The 20,175-nt window shown below is 42.8% G+C and overlaps 1 protein-coding gene across 1 annotated transcript; it reads left to right on the forward strand.

Annotated features, from left to right (window-relative positions):
* Positions 1-603: 603 nt before the first annotated feature.
* Positions 604-18,601, forward strand: UBASH3A (ubiquitin associated and SH3 domain containing A). The gene is made up of 14 exons (XM_030476252.1): positions 604-717; positions 2,915-2,968; positions 3,912-4,098; positions 5,768-5,966; positions 6,678-6,847; positions 7,724-7,932; positions 8,796-8,907; positions 10,846-10,954; positions 12,239-12,361; positions 12,902-12,994; positions 14,049-14,193; positions 16,570-16,676; positions 17,050-17,156; positions 17,940-18,601. The coding sequence occupies exons 1-14, from the start codon at positions 605-607 to the stop codon at positions 18,075-18,077; spliced, it is 1,866 nt and encodes a 621-aa protein (XP_030332112.1). The 5' UTR covers position 604; the 3' UTR covers positions 18,078-18,601.
* Positions 18,602-20,175: the final 1,574 nt, after the last annotated feature.

Consider the following 20,175-nt stretch of genomic DNA (forward strand, 5'->3'; position numbering starts at 1 on the left):
CTGTCACCATGAGCTGCTCCAAGCCTAGTCTCAGGGCATGATGTTCTGATGGGACATTGGGTTTGACCTTGAACAGTTGGCTGGCTCATCACCTTTGGTGGAGAAGGCCAAAGCAGGAGCTATGTAGAGTAGGGACAGGAGGATATGAAAATTGAGCCCCAAATGATAGAATGTGGTCTAACTGCTTACATGCTTTAGGACGTCCCTACTCACCTCTCCCCCACACCAGTAGCAGGTGGTTTTCCTGGTTTTCAGAAGACTATTTAAAGTGCAAGACTAAAAGATCCAATCTCAGACCCTTCAACAAATCCACCCTGACCGTAGTGTTTGCCTTTGGACTACTAGTCTTGTTCTGCTGGGGTGGGTGGGAAATGCCTGAAGATATCTTTCGCTTTTTTAGCCACCCTAAAACAAAAATTCAGAGACACAGATGCTACGAAAACAGGATGCTAGCTTTCATCAGAAAAGATCACAAGAGGTTTGAGGGTTTTTGTATTTTAGCTGCCTCTTTCTCTCTCTCTCATTTTCTTACTCCCTCCCATCCTCCTCCCACCTCACAACTTCTGTCAGCACTCATCACACCATCAGAGGAAGAGTAGAGGAGATGGCGGTGGCTGAGATGCAGCTGTATGCAAAGGTGTCCAACAAGCACAGGAGCAGAAGCACCTCTGTACTCCTTGAGTCTCTCCTTGCCAAAGGATTCCCAGCTCATATCGCGTGAGTAATGTGTTTGGCTGCCTTTGCACAGTAAGAGGTATTTTAAATAAGAGATATTTCTCATAAGAACATGACAGCAAGCAGCTTGGTTTCTTCATCAAGAGAGCATGCTGCTTCCTGGGAGTGATGTCCCTATACAGGGATCAGACGTGTCTCACTTTGAATTTCTTGTAGAGCAGTGTGTATTGCTTATATTGAAAGAAAAAAAAACAAACCCAAAAACCAAAACCAAACCCTGCTATGTATACACTTTTATAAATATTGTGTATATCTGACAAAACATGGCTTTGCACGTCTTCGGCTTGAGAGGCTTCACGATGAATTAAGAAGTTGAAGTCCATATTTTGCTCTTGGGATATATCGTCTTTCATTTTCTGCTGATCACTGTTATTACAAGGGAATTAAATATGGATTTAACTTCTATTCAAAGCTTTTTTCAGGCCTGGCAGAGACCTCCTGCTGGATTTTGTCACTGGAAACTGTTTTACAACAGTGAGCTTTCCTTAACAAGATGCCACATAAGTCTGTCAATTTCTTTCCCTGTCTTGAATCAGGATCTTGTTCCAAAAGCGTGTCCTACCTGGAAAATGTACAAGTAAAGAATGAGGCACTATTCTTGGCAACCACAGTGGATAAGAGATTAACTGGTGGCAGCTAACCAAGCTAATAAAAAAGAAACATGGCGGTCACTCCTCCCCAAGACATCATTCTGGTTGGACAGGAAACTTTTGGGGAGGATTTTCCAGCTTCTGAAGGACAATTATGGACACTTCATTTCAAACTGTTAAAAAAAATAGATCTTTTTAATTATATGTCAAAGAACCCTTCATAAAAACGTTTTAGAAAGGAGAGCAATATCTCTCCCTTTGGATTCAAAATTAAGCAAGTTGAAAAGGCTCCATTCATAAGTGCTGTGATGCTTTTTTAGGAATAGCTGTGTTTAGCGCATCAACTTTAGACACAATGCGCACAGCTTACGAGGAAACTGCGGGTCCCTTGTTCCCAGAGGAACAAGGGCTCACAGTGGAATTTTAGCTGAAAACATGGCTCACCATTTCTCTAGTAATACTATAAGTTTGGTCACCCCAAAGTAATGCCTAATTTTCATTTTTTGTGCCCTCTATGCGATGTACTTCAAATCCCCTTCTATACACCTTCTGCTGTTATTGAGATGGCTTTGTGCTTCCCAGGTCAAAATCAAGAAGCAGTGACAGAAGTACTATGCGAATCAACATAAAATGACAAAATGTCCAAAAGCACTATTTTTTTAATTTAGTTGCTTTTATTGACTTTAAGACTTTCAAAATGTTGTGTTTTTACAAAACCTTTTAGCTGCCTCTTAGTTCCTGGATTGAACCGTAAATTGAAGTACTGAAAAGTTGTTCTTTTGATAAGTTCTAGCCTGAGGAAAAGAGGTTGGGTGCAAATATTACAAAATCTTTCATAATGTAGAATCAGCAGGCCAAAGCAACATTTCTCCAAAGAATAAAGCCCAAATATGTGAGGGTCAAGCTAAGCATCAGATCGACAAAATGGGCCTTCTCTGGTGCTTATACAGAACTGAACTTGTGCCAGCAGATTCTGCTTTAGGGAAGAAACAGTTCATTCTCGCAATAAAGACACTAGTTTCAAGACAGATTTTCAAAGGTTTGTTCCTACTCTCTATCTGAGAGAAATTGGTATATTCAGAATTTATTCTATGCATTATCTTTCGATCTTCACTGCTCATCGTGGAAGAATAGAACGTCTAGTCACAGCCTAATGCTCTCCTGACTCTAAGGGCTCACTCCAACAGGTCCATGTCCTTCTTACGTGGGGGCCCCAAAGCTGAATGCAGAACTCTAGGTGGAGTCTCACCAGAGTGGAGTAGAGGGGGAGATTCATCTCCCTCAAATTCGGTTTACCCAACCCTAAGGAAATCTGTATAGTCAGTAGGGCTCCTAAGGAAACACCTCCAGAATACAAAGGATGGTATCCTATGGGGAGGACAGGTTACCAGTCTTCAAAGAATTAAAGACTTGCAGTGGAAAATACTATTTGGAGGGCTTCAAGAGCATTAATATTTGCCAGGCACTACCTAGTTGTTAAAGGTCCTGTCTGTGCTGGAAAATAGGCTTTGTGACCACAGCATGTCCATCCTTTACTTTCTAGTTTTCTTTCTGTCATTCTGAGGAATTCATTTTGGTTTTTATTCTAGGCAAAAAGCCTTGGCTGCTACTGGACAAAAGACAGTAGAAGATGCTGCAAAATGGTAAGCACCTGTGATTTCTATGAACTGCTTTTGCATTAAACCTGGATGAAAATCCTTCTTCATGTGCTGATTCTGTCACTGAATATGAAGTTACCTGCCACAAAAAACTTGCATCTAAGTTCTTTTTTTTTTCTTCATTTTTATTCATGCAGAGGAAGAAATAATTGTATTTGTACTTATTCTGGGAAGTGAGGTTATCTGCAGAATCCAGTCTTTCTTTGCATTTTCTTCTTGCTTTTGTCATAGGCTTTCTTCCTGCCTCGATTTGATTGCTTTTTTCTTTTTTTTAATGTGAAAAGCCAGAGGATACATTTGAGTATGGCGTGTTCTTCCCTAATATTTTTTTATTTGGAATGCTACCATGCTTTTCAAGAACCACTCCCAATCCAACACCTGCAAAGCCAAACACACAGCATGTGAAAAACAAGGTGAAGGATATCACCACATGGGATATAAGTTTCTGATCTTTGTGCATTTTCTGATTTGTCTTGTTTGCCTTTATCAGGGCTGAATAAAAAAACTAGCTCTTTTTGAGTATTTTTTGAATCTTTAGTTAGTTTTTATTTTGTCATTCTTTAATATTTTCTACATGTTGCTTTTTTCTCTCCTCCAGTCCTCTGTTTCCAGTCATGAAAAATGTAGAAAATAACCCAAAAGCCCTAAAAAAATCTTTTTTTGTTGTTCTTCATTTTCAGACATTGAAAGAAGTGACAGCACATCATAAGGTGTAAAGTACACAAAAGTAAGCAGAAAAAAAATTTCTCCATTAGCTAGTACTTCAGAGAGAAAATTTGTAATGAGTTTTTATTTTAGCTTTCCATTTGTGAGAAAAGAACAACCTTTCATTTCCTTTTTCTCGTCTCTGCTATGGATTCCTTCAACCACAGGAAACAAACGTAAGTGGTGCACACACTTACTGTCTGTGATATGCTCTTGATTTCAGGTTGCACTCTCACTGCAATGATCCCTCTTTGGATGACCCAATCCCCCAGGAGTATGCTCTTTACTTGTGTCCCACTGGCTGTTTGCATAACTACCTGCTAGATTTTTGGAAGGAGAGCAAACGCCAGTGCGGGAAAAACAGAGCCCATGAGATTTTTCCACACATCACTCTCTGCGATTTCTTCACGGTAAGGCACTAAACATGTGCGCGTGTCACATATCAGCTACTGGTGGAACTGAACCATCTGCCATTATCTTACACCAGAACTTCTCCTTGGAGATCAAACTGACATGACCCAGGACCAGACGTACTTCCTTAATATTCGAATGTTCAGACCCTGCGTAGGCATTGGGGGCTTTCTTCCCACCACCCACTTTAGCTACCTATCTTAGGCCTCAGTGTACCTAAACACTGAATGCTGAGGCCAGTGGGATGCTTCAGGGTAGCAGAGTGATGTGTGTCCAGCATCCATCTAGAGCAATCCTGTGCAGTCCAGGCTACAAGTGGACCTGCCAGCCGGAAGCACTGCTCCTCACATGCAGCTATCGGCTGGCTTCAGAGACCATGTCCATTGCTGCATCAATCTAGGATGTTAAACCTTCCTGGTCAGGGCAGCAGTGGCTGCCTTCAGCCAGTTGTGCAATGGTGACAGCATTATCATAGGATGTAGACAACTTTGGTATTATGCCTATGGGAATTTCAGGGAAACCCCTGCCTTCCCCAGAGAGCCCCAACCAGAACATCACTGCTATGGTGGTGTGTTACAGACTTTGCCCTTTCTATTGCAGCTTGGATGTTGTGAAAAAGAGAGAAGCAGAATGCACAGGGGTGGAAGGAGCAAGGGGAGTCAGACTGGAGTCCAACAGTGCAATGGAGTCACTTTGTCAATAGTTTAACATGGAAGTTTGGCTCCTGAGTTGGACTCCTGGTGGGCTGTTTTCTGGTTCTAGAGATGCTACTGTTCTCCTAAGTGCCCTTCTAACTGCTGGTGACCCTCTAGAGAACTTCCCAGCAAAGCTGCTTCTCCTGCATAGGTGAATGTGCTTATCATCAGAGACAAGCAAGGAGTCACTGCTCTGGAAACACTCTGGAGCCACCTGGAGTCCAGGTTTCATGTATTGATGGTGCAGCACATGAACATCAGCTACAGCCAAGATGCACTGAAACAGACAGCAGTGCATCCACGCTTGCACTTTCTTGACCCATTGTGATGACTAAATGGAGCAAATAGCTCTGTGGAGGAGAATAAAGCAGCCCAGAAATGGAGCATTTTTAACATTCCTGTCTAGGACTGCATGGTACAAATGCCATATTTGTCTCCACACTTGATAAATTACTTGCCACTTTTTCTGTGGAAGCACCGTACTGTACAATCTAATTTGCTGTGATTAGAGCATTAAGGATCATAATGACAAAGAAGCCTTATGAATTTTGCTAGGTATGTTGTTCAGCATCTGAGATCTTGAAGTTTTAGCAGGAGCAATTTCAGCTAAGGACTGTAGGATAACAACAACACAAATTCTTACTTAAAACTGAAAAGGAAAATCATGATCCCTGCCTATTTTCAGACAGGTTACTGCACACCTGTCAGGTGGTAAAATCTTTTGGCTCTTTCCTACACAGGCTAGGCACCTCCTGGTAGAAGGCTCCATCTCCTATGATAGCAGCAGGATACTATGTGCTTATCGAACTGTCCAATATTACTGATTTTAATACCAGGAATTTCAGGCAAGTTTGTAGGTGTGTTCTCTTTCTCAGGAAGTCTAACGCCTGCACTGTTTTCTGGTACTACTGTATAGCACAGGCTACAATATGGCTGTTGAGCCTGTGGGTAAAGCCTGCTCCTCCTCTTTCAGTGTGAAGACCAGAAAGTGGAATTATTGTATGACACTTTAAAGCGAGTTGGTGAAAGCTTTTCACAGCGGTTTCCGCCATCCATTTCCTTATCACTACATTCATCCACCAGTTACCTTGGCTTCTTCATTGATGACAGACACGCAAATATCCTCAAAGAGTTTGCTCTGGCATTCTCCTCAGAAGCTTCAGCTGTGGCAGGTAGGACAGACATCAGAGAGAAAATGGGTGGGTTGTAGCACAAATGCTTAGGCATGGTACTGAAAACATCTCCTGTGTCTCCGCGGAAGCTTAGCTGATGTTTTACTGCCAGCAAGCATCCTTTCCTCATACAGATTTGAAAACAACGGGGCTAGGGGAACATGTTTTACACTTTGAAGGCACAGTGCTTTTGTCTAGAAGCTGAAATGGTTGACTGTGTAACTCGATAAGCCATCCAACAGGATATCCAAGATAGGCAGGGATATAATACCCCCTATTCCCAGACCTGCATCCCCATGGTGCTATGGCCCAGCCTGATGGCTGCATCCTGGAGAAATAGATTCTAATCCTCACCCTAGTGACATCCAAGGGAAACTGTATCACCAATGGGGACTGAAGGGACACAGCCCCAGCGTAGCTTCGTCTGGGAGAAACAAGTTCAATACATCTCAGACTGGGAGAGGAATTCAAGCCCTATTCATCTTTTTCTCCTGGTTGAAGCCAGGGAGCAAATCCAGTCCAGGTTTGTGAATTATCTTGGCATGATTAAAACCATGGTATTCTGCAAAACCACTATTCAGCAAAACTATGATCTACTCTACTACTAATTACTGTGATATTTCCTGCATCATGCAAAGCATGTAGGATAAAACAAGAAGAGCTTTAAATGACCTTTGCTTCTATGTTTTGATGTGATTTTTTCATTCCTAGATTGCCATGTGAAGCCCTGCCTCAAGCAGCTCCACCTTACCTTGTCTCACAAGTTTTATCCTCACCATCAGAAGACTTTGGAACAATTAGCCAAATGTATTAACCCAGGGGAGACCTGCCAGTGGGTAGCTGCACTGTACTCACGGGACATGCGTTTTGTGCATTACCAGGTACCATCATCAGGTTTATTTGACTTCCTGAGCCCACGGTCAGACTCTTTGCTACAGTCATCTTGCCTTTATTTTTCATGAAGAAAATCAGTGCATGCACAGTTCAGTGTTTCAAAAAACCATGGTTGTTTCAAGTACCTCTTAGGGTTGACAAACTGTACTCATGAATCAGTAGAAGATACCTTTATGGTAGGCTGCTTGACCGGCATGTCAGCAAGGTCTAATTCCAAACTCCAGCAGAAAAAAATAATCTTACCATCACATGAGAAAATAAGAAACAGGAAATGGTAGTCCTTAAGTATTTGCTAAGATGTGTCAGATCGCAGATTTGTAGTTAAAGTCCATTCAGCAAAATTAGTTTTCTTGATTGTTTCAGCCATAACAAAAACTCAAATTAAGTGTCAGGGCACAGTTCTTGCTGCTGATTTTCTGCTGAACAGACTCTAAGTTAAAACCAGTCAACATTTTTCCAGTTCTAATTTCCAAATTTAGGTTATGGAATGATCAACGTTTTTTAGTCAGATCAATATATTTCAAGTCTCATGTTGGATTTTGGTCACACTCAGGAGAGCTGCAAGTAATCACAAAAATAGCTGACAACAGTTTTGCTATGTTTGCTATCAAATAAGCTGTACTAGTTACAGGAAAAAAAAGTATTTTTGTGAAAAACAAGTGCCTATTTTTACACGTACTGCAAATGTGGTAGTGTCTTCCTTTTTCTCTGCCCAAGTGCCATTAAAAAGCGCATTGCAGAGTGGAAAATAGTACTGGTTGCTGTGTCCAACAGAGAGTTGGACAAGCATCCCCTGAGCTGCTGTGGCAGGGGCAGCAGCAGGCTCCGGGCAGCAGCCTAATCCTGCTGTGTGTTCCCCCTAGACACTGAAGGCCCTCTTCCAGTACAAGCCCCAGAACATCGATGAACTCATGATCAATGCTGGGGACTTCATCTATGTTGACCCGACGCAGCAGTCTGACGTGAGCGAAGGCTGGGTGATTGGGATCTCGCATCGCACTGGCTGCAGGGGTTTTCTTCCCGAAAACTACACTGAGAGGGCCAATGAGTCAGATACATGGGTTAAGCACAGGTAAGTTGGCGTTTCATGGGTTTTGCTTTATGTCAGCTGTTTTTCCTGCTGGGAAGCTGCGGCAGTCTTCCTCCTCGCCATGAGCTATGGGGTGCCAGGAAGGAGCTGAAAGCAGCATGGCCAGAGCAGAATAGGATCCTGGAGGTCTCGGTAGGATGCTGAGGCTTCTGAAAGACAAAAGATAGGGGACACACACACACACACACAGACACCCAGAGTTCATTTGTTCAGCTGCCCAAGGAATGACCCCTATTTGTTCTTGAACAACCTGAACATCCTAAAGAATTTTAAAACTCCATATTCTTCTGGGCAGGCTGAACCTTCAGCCTGGCTCACTGTTTTCTTCATTTTTCTCATTTCAAGAGCTTGGAAAGTTAATTGGAAATGAAACCACCACCTTGAACCTACCCTTGTCTTGTTGACTTGCTCTGTATCAGCAGGCATCTACCTGTACTTTGTAGCTGACAGCACAGCTGACGCTAATTGTAGATTAGAGCTGATTTTTCTAGGCAGGGAGGTGTAGGTGTGCTTCTTACTGAGTTCTCTGAGACAGACGGGAGGCAACCAGGTACTATTTCCTGCTTGAAGGTCACACTTTAGCAGGATTGCACCCAATACAAGCCATCAGTTCATGGAATTTTAACCTCATTTTTACTGGATTTATTCTAAATCAAGAGCAAAGTGATGAAGTGGGTTGCAAGTGTGCAAAAAATATTGAATGGAATGTGAATCCTGACTTACATGTGCCCTTAGACAAAGTTATTACTTAAAAATCCTTTCTATTTGTGTGTGTGCCCATATGTTTGTGTGTGTGTGTGTGCGTGTGTGTGTGTGTGTGTGTGTTGCTTCTGCTTTTTCTACAGGGAATATGTTTTTGTAACAGCTTCAAGACTCTTCACCCAAACTGAAAATGAACCTAATGTAAAGACAAATGGAGAAGTTCAAAGTCCTAGCATGTCAAGGAGTGTAAGCAAGGTACTTTCTTTTCAGGTAACTGGGTTTTTTCCATTTCTTCTTTGCCACGTGCTTGTGCAGATATGATATTAATTAAAAGCATTTAGTAAATTTAATAGTATCTTCCTTTTTCTTCCTCACATTTTCATGTTATGTTGTAATGCACGTATACATATATCCACATACTCATACACTTATACTGTATGGTATAATAGCTCATAAATATTTTGAAATATATAGGATGTATATTACTCTTGCCTTCTTTCGTAAAACTCTTTCCATTTGTGTCATAATAGCACAATATATGAGTTCTCTGCTCAGATTTCTCTATGCATAGCATTACTGGGTAAGCTGTGTTTAACTTCCCCTGACACCCGCATAGTTTATAGCAGAGTAACTAGAGTGGAATTATGCTCATTGTTCATTGTCACTTCTATGGCCAGATTCTATGCATGTCACCTTGGTAGCTTACATGGTCCCAGATCTTAGCACATTTAAATGTTTCACCTTCTTTTGTATTTTTAGATACAGAGCTAATGCAAATAACTGCATAGAACTGCAGCAAGAGAACAACTAGCTGGAAAGGTTAGCAGCACCAATGGGATTGCATTTTTGTCCCAGTTTCAAAATCAACATGTATCATTTTTTCCACAGGTTTTCCATTGGTCTTCTGGTAGGAAGAACAAAATAACTAGGATTCTTATTTTACCTGCAGCACGCTTGCACCTGCGTTGCCTTATTTACTCTGTCAGGGATATCAAGATGGTCCTTTCTGGCACACTGATATGCTGCAGAAAATCCTTTGGGCTTGCTGGCCCCACGGCCTCTCTTCTAGCTGTTCTGGGAGATAGCCCTGGGTTCATTTGTGTCGACATCAGAGAAACCTGAGGGCACCTTGAAGGAACTTCCATCCTGGGGCCTCCCAAGATGCTGAGTGTAAGACAGTAAGACAGAAACTTCCACACGACTCACGCATCCTTCCACAGGCTCTTGACTGTTCTCAGCCTTTCTTATCTAGCTCAGATCTGTGGCAGAGTCACCGCTTGGCCTGAGGAACATGTTTTGCAATGTCCACACCTCCAGTCTAGGGTTTCCTTGGCCGCTGGGTTCCTCACAAGCAGAAGAGCAAGACCAAAAAAATCTTAGTTTTAAACTCTGATCTTGTGGCGGTTGATTTCTGTTTCATGGCAGAATTGCAATAGTGTTTAACAGAATACATGAATATAAATTTCATACCACTTCTTAAGAATTTCCTTCTTTGCAGCTGTAGATACACATCGCTAACCTCAGTGCTGCGGCAGTAACGTTGCAATGGGTTACTGTTGAAAAAGATTGAAAGCCTTTGACCCGTTCTTCCTTATCTTCTCATCTGTATTTAACGTGCATTGTATACTAACCCCAAACTACTTAGAACTTATTCGTAATTCCATGCAGTCTGAGTTAAAAAAGTGGCTTCAGAAGAGATCTGGGTTTGCTGTTGGCTTGCCCACACAGGTATGAAAATGTAGAAGTAGCATTTCATTACCAAAAGAAGGACAAGCTTGGTGTTAGTCCTGGTGTAGAGAAGAGCATTATCACTTAAATCTTAGCTAGTTGCCCTCTTTTGTTTATATCCACTATATAATGTATATTAAAATTATAATTCCTTCCCATACTGGAATTAAAAGATCTGTTATCAGCACTACCTTTCACTAGTGTAAACACAGAGTTAAAACCTAATCTGTATCCTGTGAAAGTCAGGAATCTCTTTCATTTGCCTTCTGTGGGGAGCCAGTCGGGCTTATTTTTGTGCTAAAGATAGGCATCTATTATAGCAGCTCCTCTCTCTCCCCCTCTGTGCTTGTTACAAACCACCCAGGACAGGTTTGCTCTTCCTTCCTTTGTCAGGCAGCACCCAGAAATCCAGACTTTTCATGCAGGTTATACATAATATCTTAATGAGAAACCCTTTTTACACAGATGTCTCAGAATGCCACCCTGCGGAGAGGCGTGCTGGTGATGCGCCATGGGGAAAGAGTTGATCAGGTCTTTGGCAAATCTTGGCTTCAACAGTGCTTGACTGCAGATGGTGAGTAAGGTAATAGGAGAATCTTAGCAAATGAGAACCAAAACTGATTAACGCCGGTGATGGGTGCAAGAGACTCCTATGTGTAAATGTAAACACTGACACAAGGAAGTGAGTAACATTGCAAATCAGACACAGCAGCTTTGACCTGCATGTAACTAGTTCATAACGTCCTAAAGTCCTTCATGTTTATGTTGGATAAACTCTGCAGAACAAGCAAAGCTCTTGTGATACTGATAGATGTGTGTCTAACACAAGATCTCTACTGCTCATTACACAAGGTGGTGGTTGTCAGATCCCTCCACCATTCTGTGCTTGAGTCAGAACCATGGTCTGTGGATCAGAGTCACCATATCTCACTAGTCAAATCTGGGGAAGAAAAACAAGGGCAAACCATGGTGGAAATGTCAGCACTGATGTAAATTAAAAGCTGCATTTCTTGGTCCTCTCTCTCTCTAAAAAAGTATGTTTTGAGGTAAAGAAAGCTGACCCAGAAGAGGGAAATAATGTCAAGAGGAAAGAGGGAAACAGGAAGGTGGGAGCTCAGAAGGGAGAGTTTTGTTCTGAAAGACTCTTTGTTATGCTGGAGATCTCCTATATTAAGTGTGTGAAATTCACAGTGGATGTTAGGGTGGTACCTTCTGGCTGCATAACCAGTTCATTAGTTTAATTTTTCTTTGGTGGAAATGTTGATTTTTGTCATTTTGGCAATGGTAAAAGAATATTGGTATGGAGCGAATTTTTGTTTCATTTGAGCCCCACAAAGCTGAATTCTCACAAATTCCTGTCCCATCTCTTCTCCTCCACATTTGCTCTTTCAGAGCTTGCAGAAGAGGGGCTGTTTTGTTAGGACAGGCGATTTCCCAAGCCAGTGTTGCTATCTTAAAACATGATGTCATTAAGGTAATAGCAGTGACTGGGGTTTTTTTCATCAGTGAGACACTCTGTAGTACTAAAATAATCCTGTAGGCATCTGAGTTCAGGCACTGCCTCATGGTCCCCCAAACTGAGTAAGCGCAGACCACAGTCTGCCCCCAGTGGGCAGAAAGCATGGGTGCTTGAGGTAGAGAGAAGAGAGTTCCTTGGGTAGATGCTCTGCTTCATCACTTGCCCTCTTGGCCAGGGAACAGGCTTTGACCTGTTCCACTTACCAGTCAAGATGTCACTCTAGGCTGAGTTTTAGAACCAGCCATCCACCCATTCAGAAGAAACAAAGCCATTATAACAAAATTCCACCTGAGGCTGCTGCCTCCCTTGTGCACAGTAAAATGTTCCACTTCACTTCAGGAAAATACTACAGAGCAGATCTGAACTTCCCTTCCACCCTGCCAAAGCGGAAAGATAGCATGAAGCATTTTGAATACGATCCTCCTTTGTCTTGCTGCGGTATTTTCCAGTCAAGACTTATAGGTAAGCTGGATAATATCCTTCTGCAAATGTACATGTTTGGGAAACAGGCTTTCGTTATCTGCAAAAGCTCATACTGGCTTTACAGTAGAAAAAGCTCCTAGAAGCACTGGTTGCTCATCTTTGAGACCCATTCTGCCAGTTGCTGGTAAAGAAAGTTAGTCTGACTCAATTCACTCACCAGGCGAAGCTGTTTCTGCTCCCTGAGCACTTATGCCTGACTGTGACAGTGTAAGTCTGGTGCAAATGCTTTTCTCTGATTCAGATGTATGTAGACAGCCAAATGCCTAACTGCTGTATGGAGATTTGGAGTGAATCTTCTGCAATTATCTTTCCAACACCCATTTTAAACTTGCTGCTGCCACCAGAATGAGCTTTTTGGTGAGCTCAGTCAGCCAGTAGTGTGAAAAAAATTACCATCAATGTATCCTATGTCAACGAAACTGAAAAGCTCTAAGCTGTTTTTTGCAGAAAGTATTTTGCAGTAGTTTCTCATCTGTCATGATTTGTAAAAGAGCAACTCACTTCGCTGTTCCCAACCAGGGGAAGCTCTGCTGGACCAGGAGGTGACAGTCAGCTATGTGTACTCATCACCTGCACTCCGCTGCATACAGACAGCTCAACACTTACTGCAGGGTAAGGCAGCAAAAGCAGCTAGGTGCTTTTGCCACAGTGAAAATGTCTTCATCAAGCTTCTGAAAAGTCTCTGAGATGAGCAATTAAGAAGCTGTACTGCTTTGTGGTTGTTTGCTGTTACATTAAAGCAGGGAAGAGAAGGTGGTTTTGCCTCACTGGCAACACAGTAATAAACCTGCTGCCGTGTGTATGATCTGCAGAGTATGATCGCATCAACTCTAGCCCTTGCTACTTAAAATGGAATCTAATGTTCTATGAAATAGAAGCGTTTCACATCAGGTTGAATTCACCATTAGTAGCTGCTCATCAGATCACCACTGCCACCTCTTCCAGAAAATATTCTGAGCCGAAAAGCAGATATTTCCAGTACTGTGAAGGATATCTATGTGAATCAGGGAAGACAGCTTTCTCCTGAAAGCATTTACATTTGCAAGCCAAACTATTTTAATTTCTTTGTATTGCCAAACCTCTTTCCTTCGCTTTCTTCCCCTTTCTTCTTTTTTCTCTTCTGTCCCCTCCAACACGTCTGTCAGGTTCCCAGTTCATTACTATGTTTCTATCAGAATTATGATGGGAGTGTATTTCTTCTGGGAACTAGTGCCATTCAGTAACCTCTCTTGAGAATAATCTAAAAAAGAATGTGTCTTTTGATAAGAGGATTCCATTTTGAATACTGTGGGACAATTTAATGCCCCACCAACAACCAATGAGCAAAATGCTACATAAAAATTGCAAAAACATTTCCCATCTGAAGTTTATTCAGATTATAACACTTACTGGGGCATTTTCTTCTATTGTCTTCTGTACCTTGCAGATCATCACAAGAGAGCTCCAATAATAATAATATCGATGATGATGATAATTTGTAGTGCCTTAACATTAGTCAGGCAACAATGTAATGGTGGCTAGATTTAATCAATGTCACCCTCTTTTGTTTGAAAGTAATTCATTTTCATTGATGAAAGTATTACAGCAAGCAAGGCAGAATGTATAGCCTGAGTGTAACACTTGAGTGTACCTTCCTCTTCTTAAGTAATATTTCTTGTTCTTGCAGGGCTTAAATTAGATCAAAAAGTCAAAATCAGGGTGGAACCAGGACTGTTTGAATGGACCAAGTGGGAAGCAAGCAGAGTACTTCCTAACTTCATGACTGTGACAGAGCTAGTAGAGGCATCTTACAAAATAGATACAAGTTACAGGTAATTGCTCCATATGTAGCTGTTAGTCTTTTATTTTATTTTTTCCTGAGGTGTCTCCTCATCTTTTTATAAACCATTATGAACATTGCAAAAACTGCTTGATTCTGGTCAAATTCGAGCCTGCACGATCTGTTCCCAAAGTAAGATGCTGTCAGCTGTCTTGTGACAAGAGTCAACTTTGCTGTTCTGACACAGCCACACATGCGCACAGTTGACAGTGTGCGTGTACGTAGCACATGGGTGCACCTGCACACACACAAAACTTGTGTGTGGGACCAGCCCTGCTGTGATGTTGCCTTCAGATCTTCTGGCTTGGGCCTATGGTGTGTCATGTGCAAGCATAGCTCTTTTACAGGCATTGGCGTCAGGTACCAGGAGTTTTGTTTTTACCTTTGGCTCATATGAAGCACACTTTGGGAATGTGAATAACCTGTTGGGTAAATAGCATGATTGTGTTCAGCAACAAGGAAATGTGACTTTAGAAAAGGTTAGTAAGCTCTTTGCCAAGGGTCTGCAGGGCAGCAGCAAGAGGTCTGCCCCATAGCAGAGGGTGGCACAGGTTGGGAGAAGGCAAGGGAGCACAGCTCCATGCCTGAAACATCGCTGGTTTGTGTCGCTGAAGCAATAGACACAAGAGGAAAGGAAAGCAAGGGGCCACCCTTGTGCAGATCTATGCAGAGTCTGGGGAGAGGGAGGTGAACCAAACAGAAGCCAGACATCTTTCTGGGTTTGGGGGCAGGCAGGATAACAGCATTTCATTATAATTGATGTTTGTGCCCAATTTGGTCAGGGAGGGGGCTTGGTTTTGTTTGAGTTGCTCAAAGATTAATACTGTGCTCAGCAAGGACTTTTTGGAGCTTTCACAGCTTGGGGAGGGTGGGTAATGCCTTTTCTGAGCCTTTTCTGAGCACTTGCAAACCACCACAGGGCAGGAAATGACAAACCTCCAATTCAATCTAGCTCCTCATCTTGCCCACAAACCAGGCTGCTCTGTGTTCACAGTGCACAGCCAGGCCCAGGAAATTACTCAGTTGATTTAGAGTGTCTCTTGGGTTTCCTACATGTACAAGAAAGAGGGAAAAGAAACATTTTGTGTCATACTGTGTTTCTGTATTATGAAGCATAATGAAGCGTCGTCATTCGAAATTGCACGAAGGAATACAATCCTTCATTTTCTTGGACCATAGTGCGTTCTGGTGTGTTTTATTATACCCTATATTGTATCACAATGCACAGCTAACTATTTGCCAGCTGCAGCAGTGAATGCTTCCCATTCCCAGAGAAGACACTAAGAGGATGACATGAAAAATATAAAGTGAGTTTGGGGAGGTTTTATTCTGTTGCTAAGAAGTGCTGATTCATCAGCTAACTGGGTAGATATCAAAGAGAGGAGCGTGTTGATAGGCAGCAAATGGCTGTGCCTGCTGCCTATTTTGCCTGTCCTGCATCTCTGAGAAGGCTGTTAGGGCATCCCATCATCAGGAGTTTGGTGTTCCCAGCCGCCTACCCTTGGCACCACTGGCCACTGCACATCAGGGCTCTGCAGGCTCTTCCCTGCTGCTGCCACGCTGGGGCAGGGTGCATGGCATCCATCAGCCCAAGCCCCACCAGTCCTATGTGGCTGCCCTGATTTGAAGCAGTTTGAAGGTCTGGCTCTTTCTTTTTTGGTAAAACATTATTCAGTGCTTGAAGAGACCCAGTATATAAAAAGAAAAAGAATGCCTGGTCTCAGTAGCAGTGCTCAGATACTTAGGAGTGGTGTATTGTAATTAATATCCCTGGAAACACTGTTTTGTTTTGTTTTGTTTTGTTTTTTTTTAACTCTAGGAGTGAAAATCTTTACTATCCATTTGTCCAGCTAATGCAGATATGCCTCACTTGTTGCTGATTTTCATTTGCTTTGTTTACTGAGGAGACTAACGCTGAGACACCACATATTGAAACCATTCACATCACTGGTGTCTTGCCTTGGATTGAACTTGGTCAGGATTGCTAGAGCTGTGGCTCTACAAGTCTGCAGTCCATAGCTGGACCATAGTGGTCCTTGCTGGCAGAACTGCTCAAAGATTACACTCTTCTTAGGCACAAATCCTACCTTAAGTAATCTTCACTGTAATCTGCAAGTTTTATTAAAGCATGTTTTTTCCTGCATCTGGTGCTTTATGAGCTATGAGATTTAGCCATAAGATTTGATGGAAATCACTATGGGGGAAGCTATTGCTCCATGCAAGCTGGGGCAACAGTGTGTCAGCCAAGTCAGTAGATAAACCTGTATCTGTTTAACCAACTGCTTTTTCTCCTGTGTAGTCATTCCATAGTGCTAACAGTGTCCAAGTATTCATCTAGATTAACATATATTTGTGATTTGAATGTCAGGGGTAACTTCCCACTCTCTTCACTGGTGCCATCGGAAAGTTATGAAGAATATGTAAGCAGAAGCTCTGCGGTTATAAAACAGATCATCACTGCCTGCCCCAGCAAAGGTAAAGGTTTCAGATCTTTGTATATTCTATCAGACACTTCAGCAACAGGAACTGGCAGATATTTGCCAACTGAAACACATTTAACATGAGTTGTTGGTGCTGCACAGAGCTTAAGGTAGAGCCTTCTTTCTGGGCTACACTGAATTAAAATATATGCAATTTATGGGATAGAAATTAAAAAGTAAAATTAAAAGACAGCAGAGTGCTAAATTGCAAGAGTACACTCTCTGCTTGGTCTTTCTACATCAGGATGTAGCTCAGATAAGATAATCTACAAAGATGAACAGTCCCAAAATAACCTCACACCCATCTGTTGATGGGTAACCTGACAGTGCTGCAGCTCCCTTACTACTTTGCTTTTTCCGGTTATCAGGTGTCATCCTCATTGTGGGCCATGGCTCTTCTCTGACATCTTTCACCCGACCTCTGATAGGGCTCCCCACCAGAGACAGCAGAGACTTTGCGCAGGTGGTACGAAAGGTAAGAATACTTATTTTCAGTAAGAAGCTTTCACTTTGTTGTATTATACCTTTAATAAGGAGCCTGCTTACGCAGCGAGACATGCATGTAACTGCGTGCCAAAACGAATGACATTAGCTTTTTCATTACAAAGGGAATCTCGTGTAGTTTTAGCAAAACACTGGAGGTCAAGAGAAGGATTTCCTCCTCGTAAACTGTATGTGACTAGCAGCTAAGTCTTTGCAGAAGATTTTCACCCAACTCCACTGGAAAGTCAATGCCAGGTAACACCTACAGACATGAGGCACATTTAGAAACCTCTCCATCTGGAGCTAGCCTCCTTCCTTTAGGAATGGGACTAAGAGCATTCCCTCTCCTGCCTATGATGTTGTGAGTGTAACTGCAGCTATATTCAGTGAAGCCACTCTTTAAGAAACTGTTTTTCAAGTCACTGCAATCTCACAACTTTCACACTCAGCTACAGAATAGAGAAGGAATTTTTGCCAGCTTCACAAGTGGGGCCTGTGCTTGGGACTTGGTTACCAAAGTTTTTTGTTTACTCTGTTTGTGTATTATCACCAGTGACAGAATTTCTTCACCCCAGTTTTCCTTACCATATGCCCTAGTATGACCAACCAGAGAATTCAGCCTCCAGTCTGTTTTTAGTTCTTCTCAGAAGTGGCAAAATATCTGGTCTCTCCCCCCAGAACAACCTCAGTGTCTGATCTCTTCTGCAGCAAAGCCCGTTCTTTCATGTCAAAGCAATGACCCTGCTAGTAATTCTGCTGGTAACTTCTTTCCTAGATCCCTTCACTGGGCATGTGTTTCTGCGAAGAGCTGAAAGAAGAGAACAAATGGCAGATGGTCAACCCACCAGTGAAGACATTAACTCATGGAGCAAATGCAGCATTTAACTGGAGAAATGGTATCGTGGAAGATTAGAAGGCAGGATATGCCTGTGCAGTTGTCAAAAATAAGCCGAAGACAGGTTATGGTTCAGCACAGTCCAGTGATTCATCCAGAAGACTTGCAGAGGGTGGGAAATACCCTCTCTGAGTCGTCAAAGCACAGAAAAACACTTCCGAGTTTGGTGCCTGAATTCTGTTTTTATTTCAGTGACTAAGAAGGAACCTAGTAACTGACATGCAAGTGAGAAATAAGTCTTCTGGAGGTGAAGAACGTACCTTTTAACATTTTCTGAGAGTACCAACGTTTAATAAATACGTAACCACCTGATTATAAATTCTACTGCTAAAGGCACTAAAAGTAGACACTGTTACATTTTCCAAGACCAAAATACATCCAGTAAGAATTGGGGTTTTTTTCATGCATTTGGATATTTTCAGACAAGCAGAGAAACTGGGACTGAAAAAAGTATTTTCCTACCCGAAGAGGAGACCAAGACCAGCTCTACCTAAAGCCACTGGGTTTCCTGTTCACTCCGTCAGTTCCGCGAGACCAAACACCACACTGTTTATTTACCTCTTCTACAAAGGGGGCCCATTCTCTATCACAAGAGCTCCCCATTCAGTGATTCTTGAGTGATCTGTATTGCAAAAGGGGATGAATTATTCCTTTTTGAAGAAAACTGATTGCTTTACTGTTGCTGGGACAAAGAAAGATGCCTTGCATTACTGTACTGGTAACAAAACCATGACGTGAGCAACTCTAACTGCTGAGCACTTCCTGAGATGGCACTTGCAGGACAACAGCTTTGCTTTCTGTTGTTCTGTGCCGAATTTTATAAATGATGGCACACCTATTGGATGGGTCACCCAAAAGGTCTCTGTAGCTCTTCTTTTGGTGATTTGTTTAATTAAGGGAATGTAGGCCTGAAATTTTATGCACAAACAGCAACATGCCTTTCCACAGACTCTCTTCCTTTCTAGTTATCTCTTGGATAATTACCTCTGGGAAAGTACATTGTTTCTTTCAATGAAAGCCTAAAATGGAGGTTTCTCTTTTTCTCTTAGCACAACTAAAAATGTTTTCAATTTCACTCTTCGTCTCCTTGCTCCTTCTTGACATATCTCTGCATGCATGCTGTTAGCCATCAGAGCATCCAACATTCAGGCTTTGGGGCTGAGTGGTGTCTGACAAGCACCCTTGTCTGTGGGTGTGGAGATTTTTGTGTCTTGGTCTTGCACCTGAAATCATTCATTTTGATTTTGCAGCTCTGGTGAAGTTGCTCGAGCTCTTCCTTTTCTGATAGCGCTCTCATTTTAAAGTGAAAATCAAATGCCTCGGGGCCAAGAAAGAAGCTCTTTAATTAGCAAGGGAGGACATGGGACTGCATCTCTGCTTGCAGCTCAAGTGCATGAGATGGGTAGCTACTGATGCAGCCCCGGAAAAAGGTAAAAACCCCAAGTATCGTGACAGCCCCTTCTTGCTCCAGGGGACCAGGAGGCCACTGCAGTGCTGAGAAGACCGTGGCTTGGTTACTTTTCCACATCTCACCCCAGCACACGCTTGCTGTCAGCTGTGAGGGGTTGGTGTGGTGAGGGACAGTTTTGCACGGAGCTCTGAAGGCAGTGGCAAGGCTCCTCTGTGGTCTTCAGAGAGGGCTGTAAGGCAGAAGTCTAGCTAAGAAAAGGCCATAAGTTACATGAAAATCAGCACACAGGGGAAGAGCAAGGTGGCGAGGGAGGAAGCAACATCTCAGTCTTCCATTCAGCCATGCTAACAGCAACCAGCAAGGGTCTCCCATCACACCACCTGCTTTCTCAGGCTTGGCTCAGCCCCAGCTATGAGGGAAAGTCTGACCCTCAGCTGGTGAAAAGCAGCCCTTTTGGGTGCCCTCTTTCCTCACTGAGGAGCCTGTCCAAGTTGGAAGGGAGGGGGAAATGTGGACAACAAGTCGATGGGGGTGGCATGGGGCAAGGACCTGGCCCTGGGCACAGCACATCTCTGGTCGTTCCTGGGAGGGTCGAGCTCAATGCCTGCAGAGGAGTCAGCTCACACCTGACAGTGCTCCCGTCGGGCTTTCTTCTCTACGAAAGCTGTGGCTTTTGGTGCAATTTGCTCTGATTTAATGAAGCAA

This window comes from Strigops habroptila, chromosome 2, assembly GCF_004027225.2.
Source record: "Strigops habroptila isolate Jane chromosome 2, bStrHab1.2.pri, whole genome shotgun sequence".
In the NCBI taxonomy this organism is placed as follows: Eukaryota; Metazoa; Chordata; class Aves; order Psittaciformes; family Psittacidae; genus Strigops; species Strigops habroptila.

Excerpts from the sequence above, each read along its gene's own strand:
- UBASH3A (XM_030476252.1), top strand. The coding sequence starts at position 605 with ATGGCGGTGGCTGAGATGCAGCTGTATGCAAAGGTGTCCAACAAGCAC. Across the intron at positions 718-2,914 it reads GGATTCCCAGCTCATATCGC|GCAAAAAGCCTTGGCTGCTA; the intron begins GTGAGTAATGTG and ends TTTTTATTCTAG. Across the intron at positions 2,969-3,911 it reads GTAGAAGATGCTGCAAAATG|GTTGCACTCTCACTGCAATG; the intron begins GTAAGCACCTGT and ends TCTTGATTTCAG.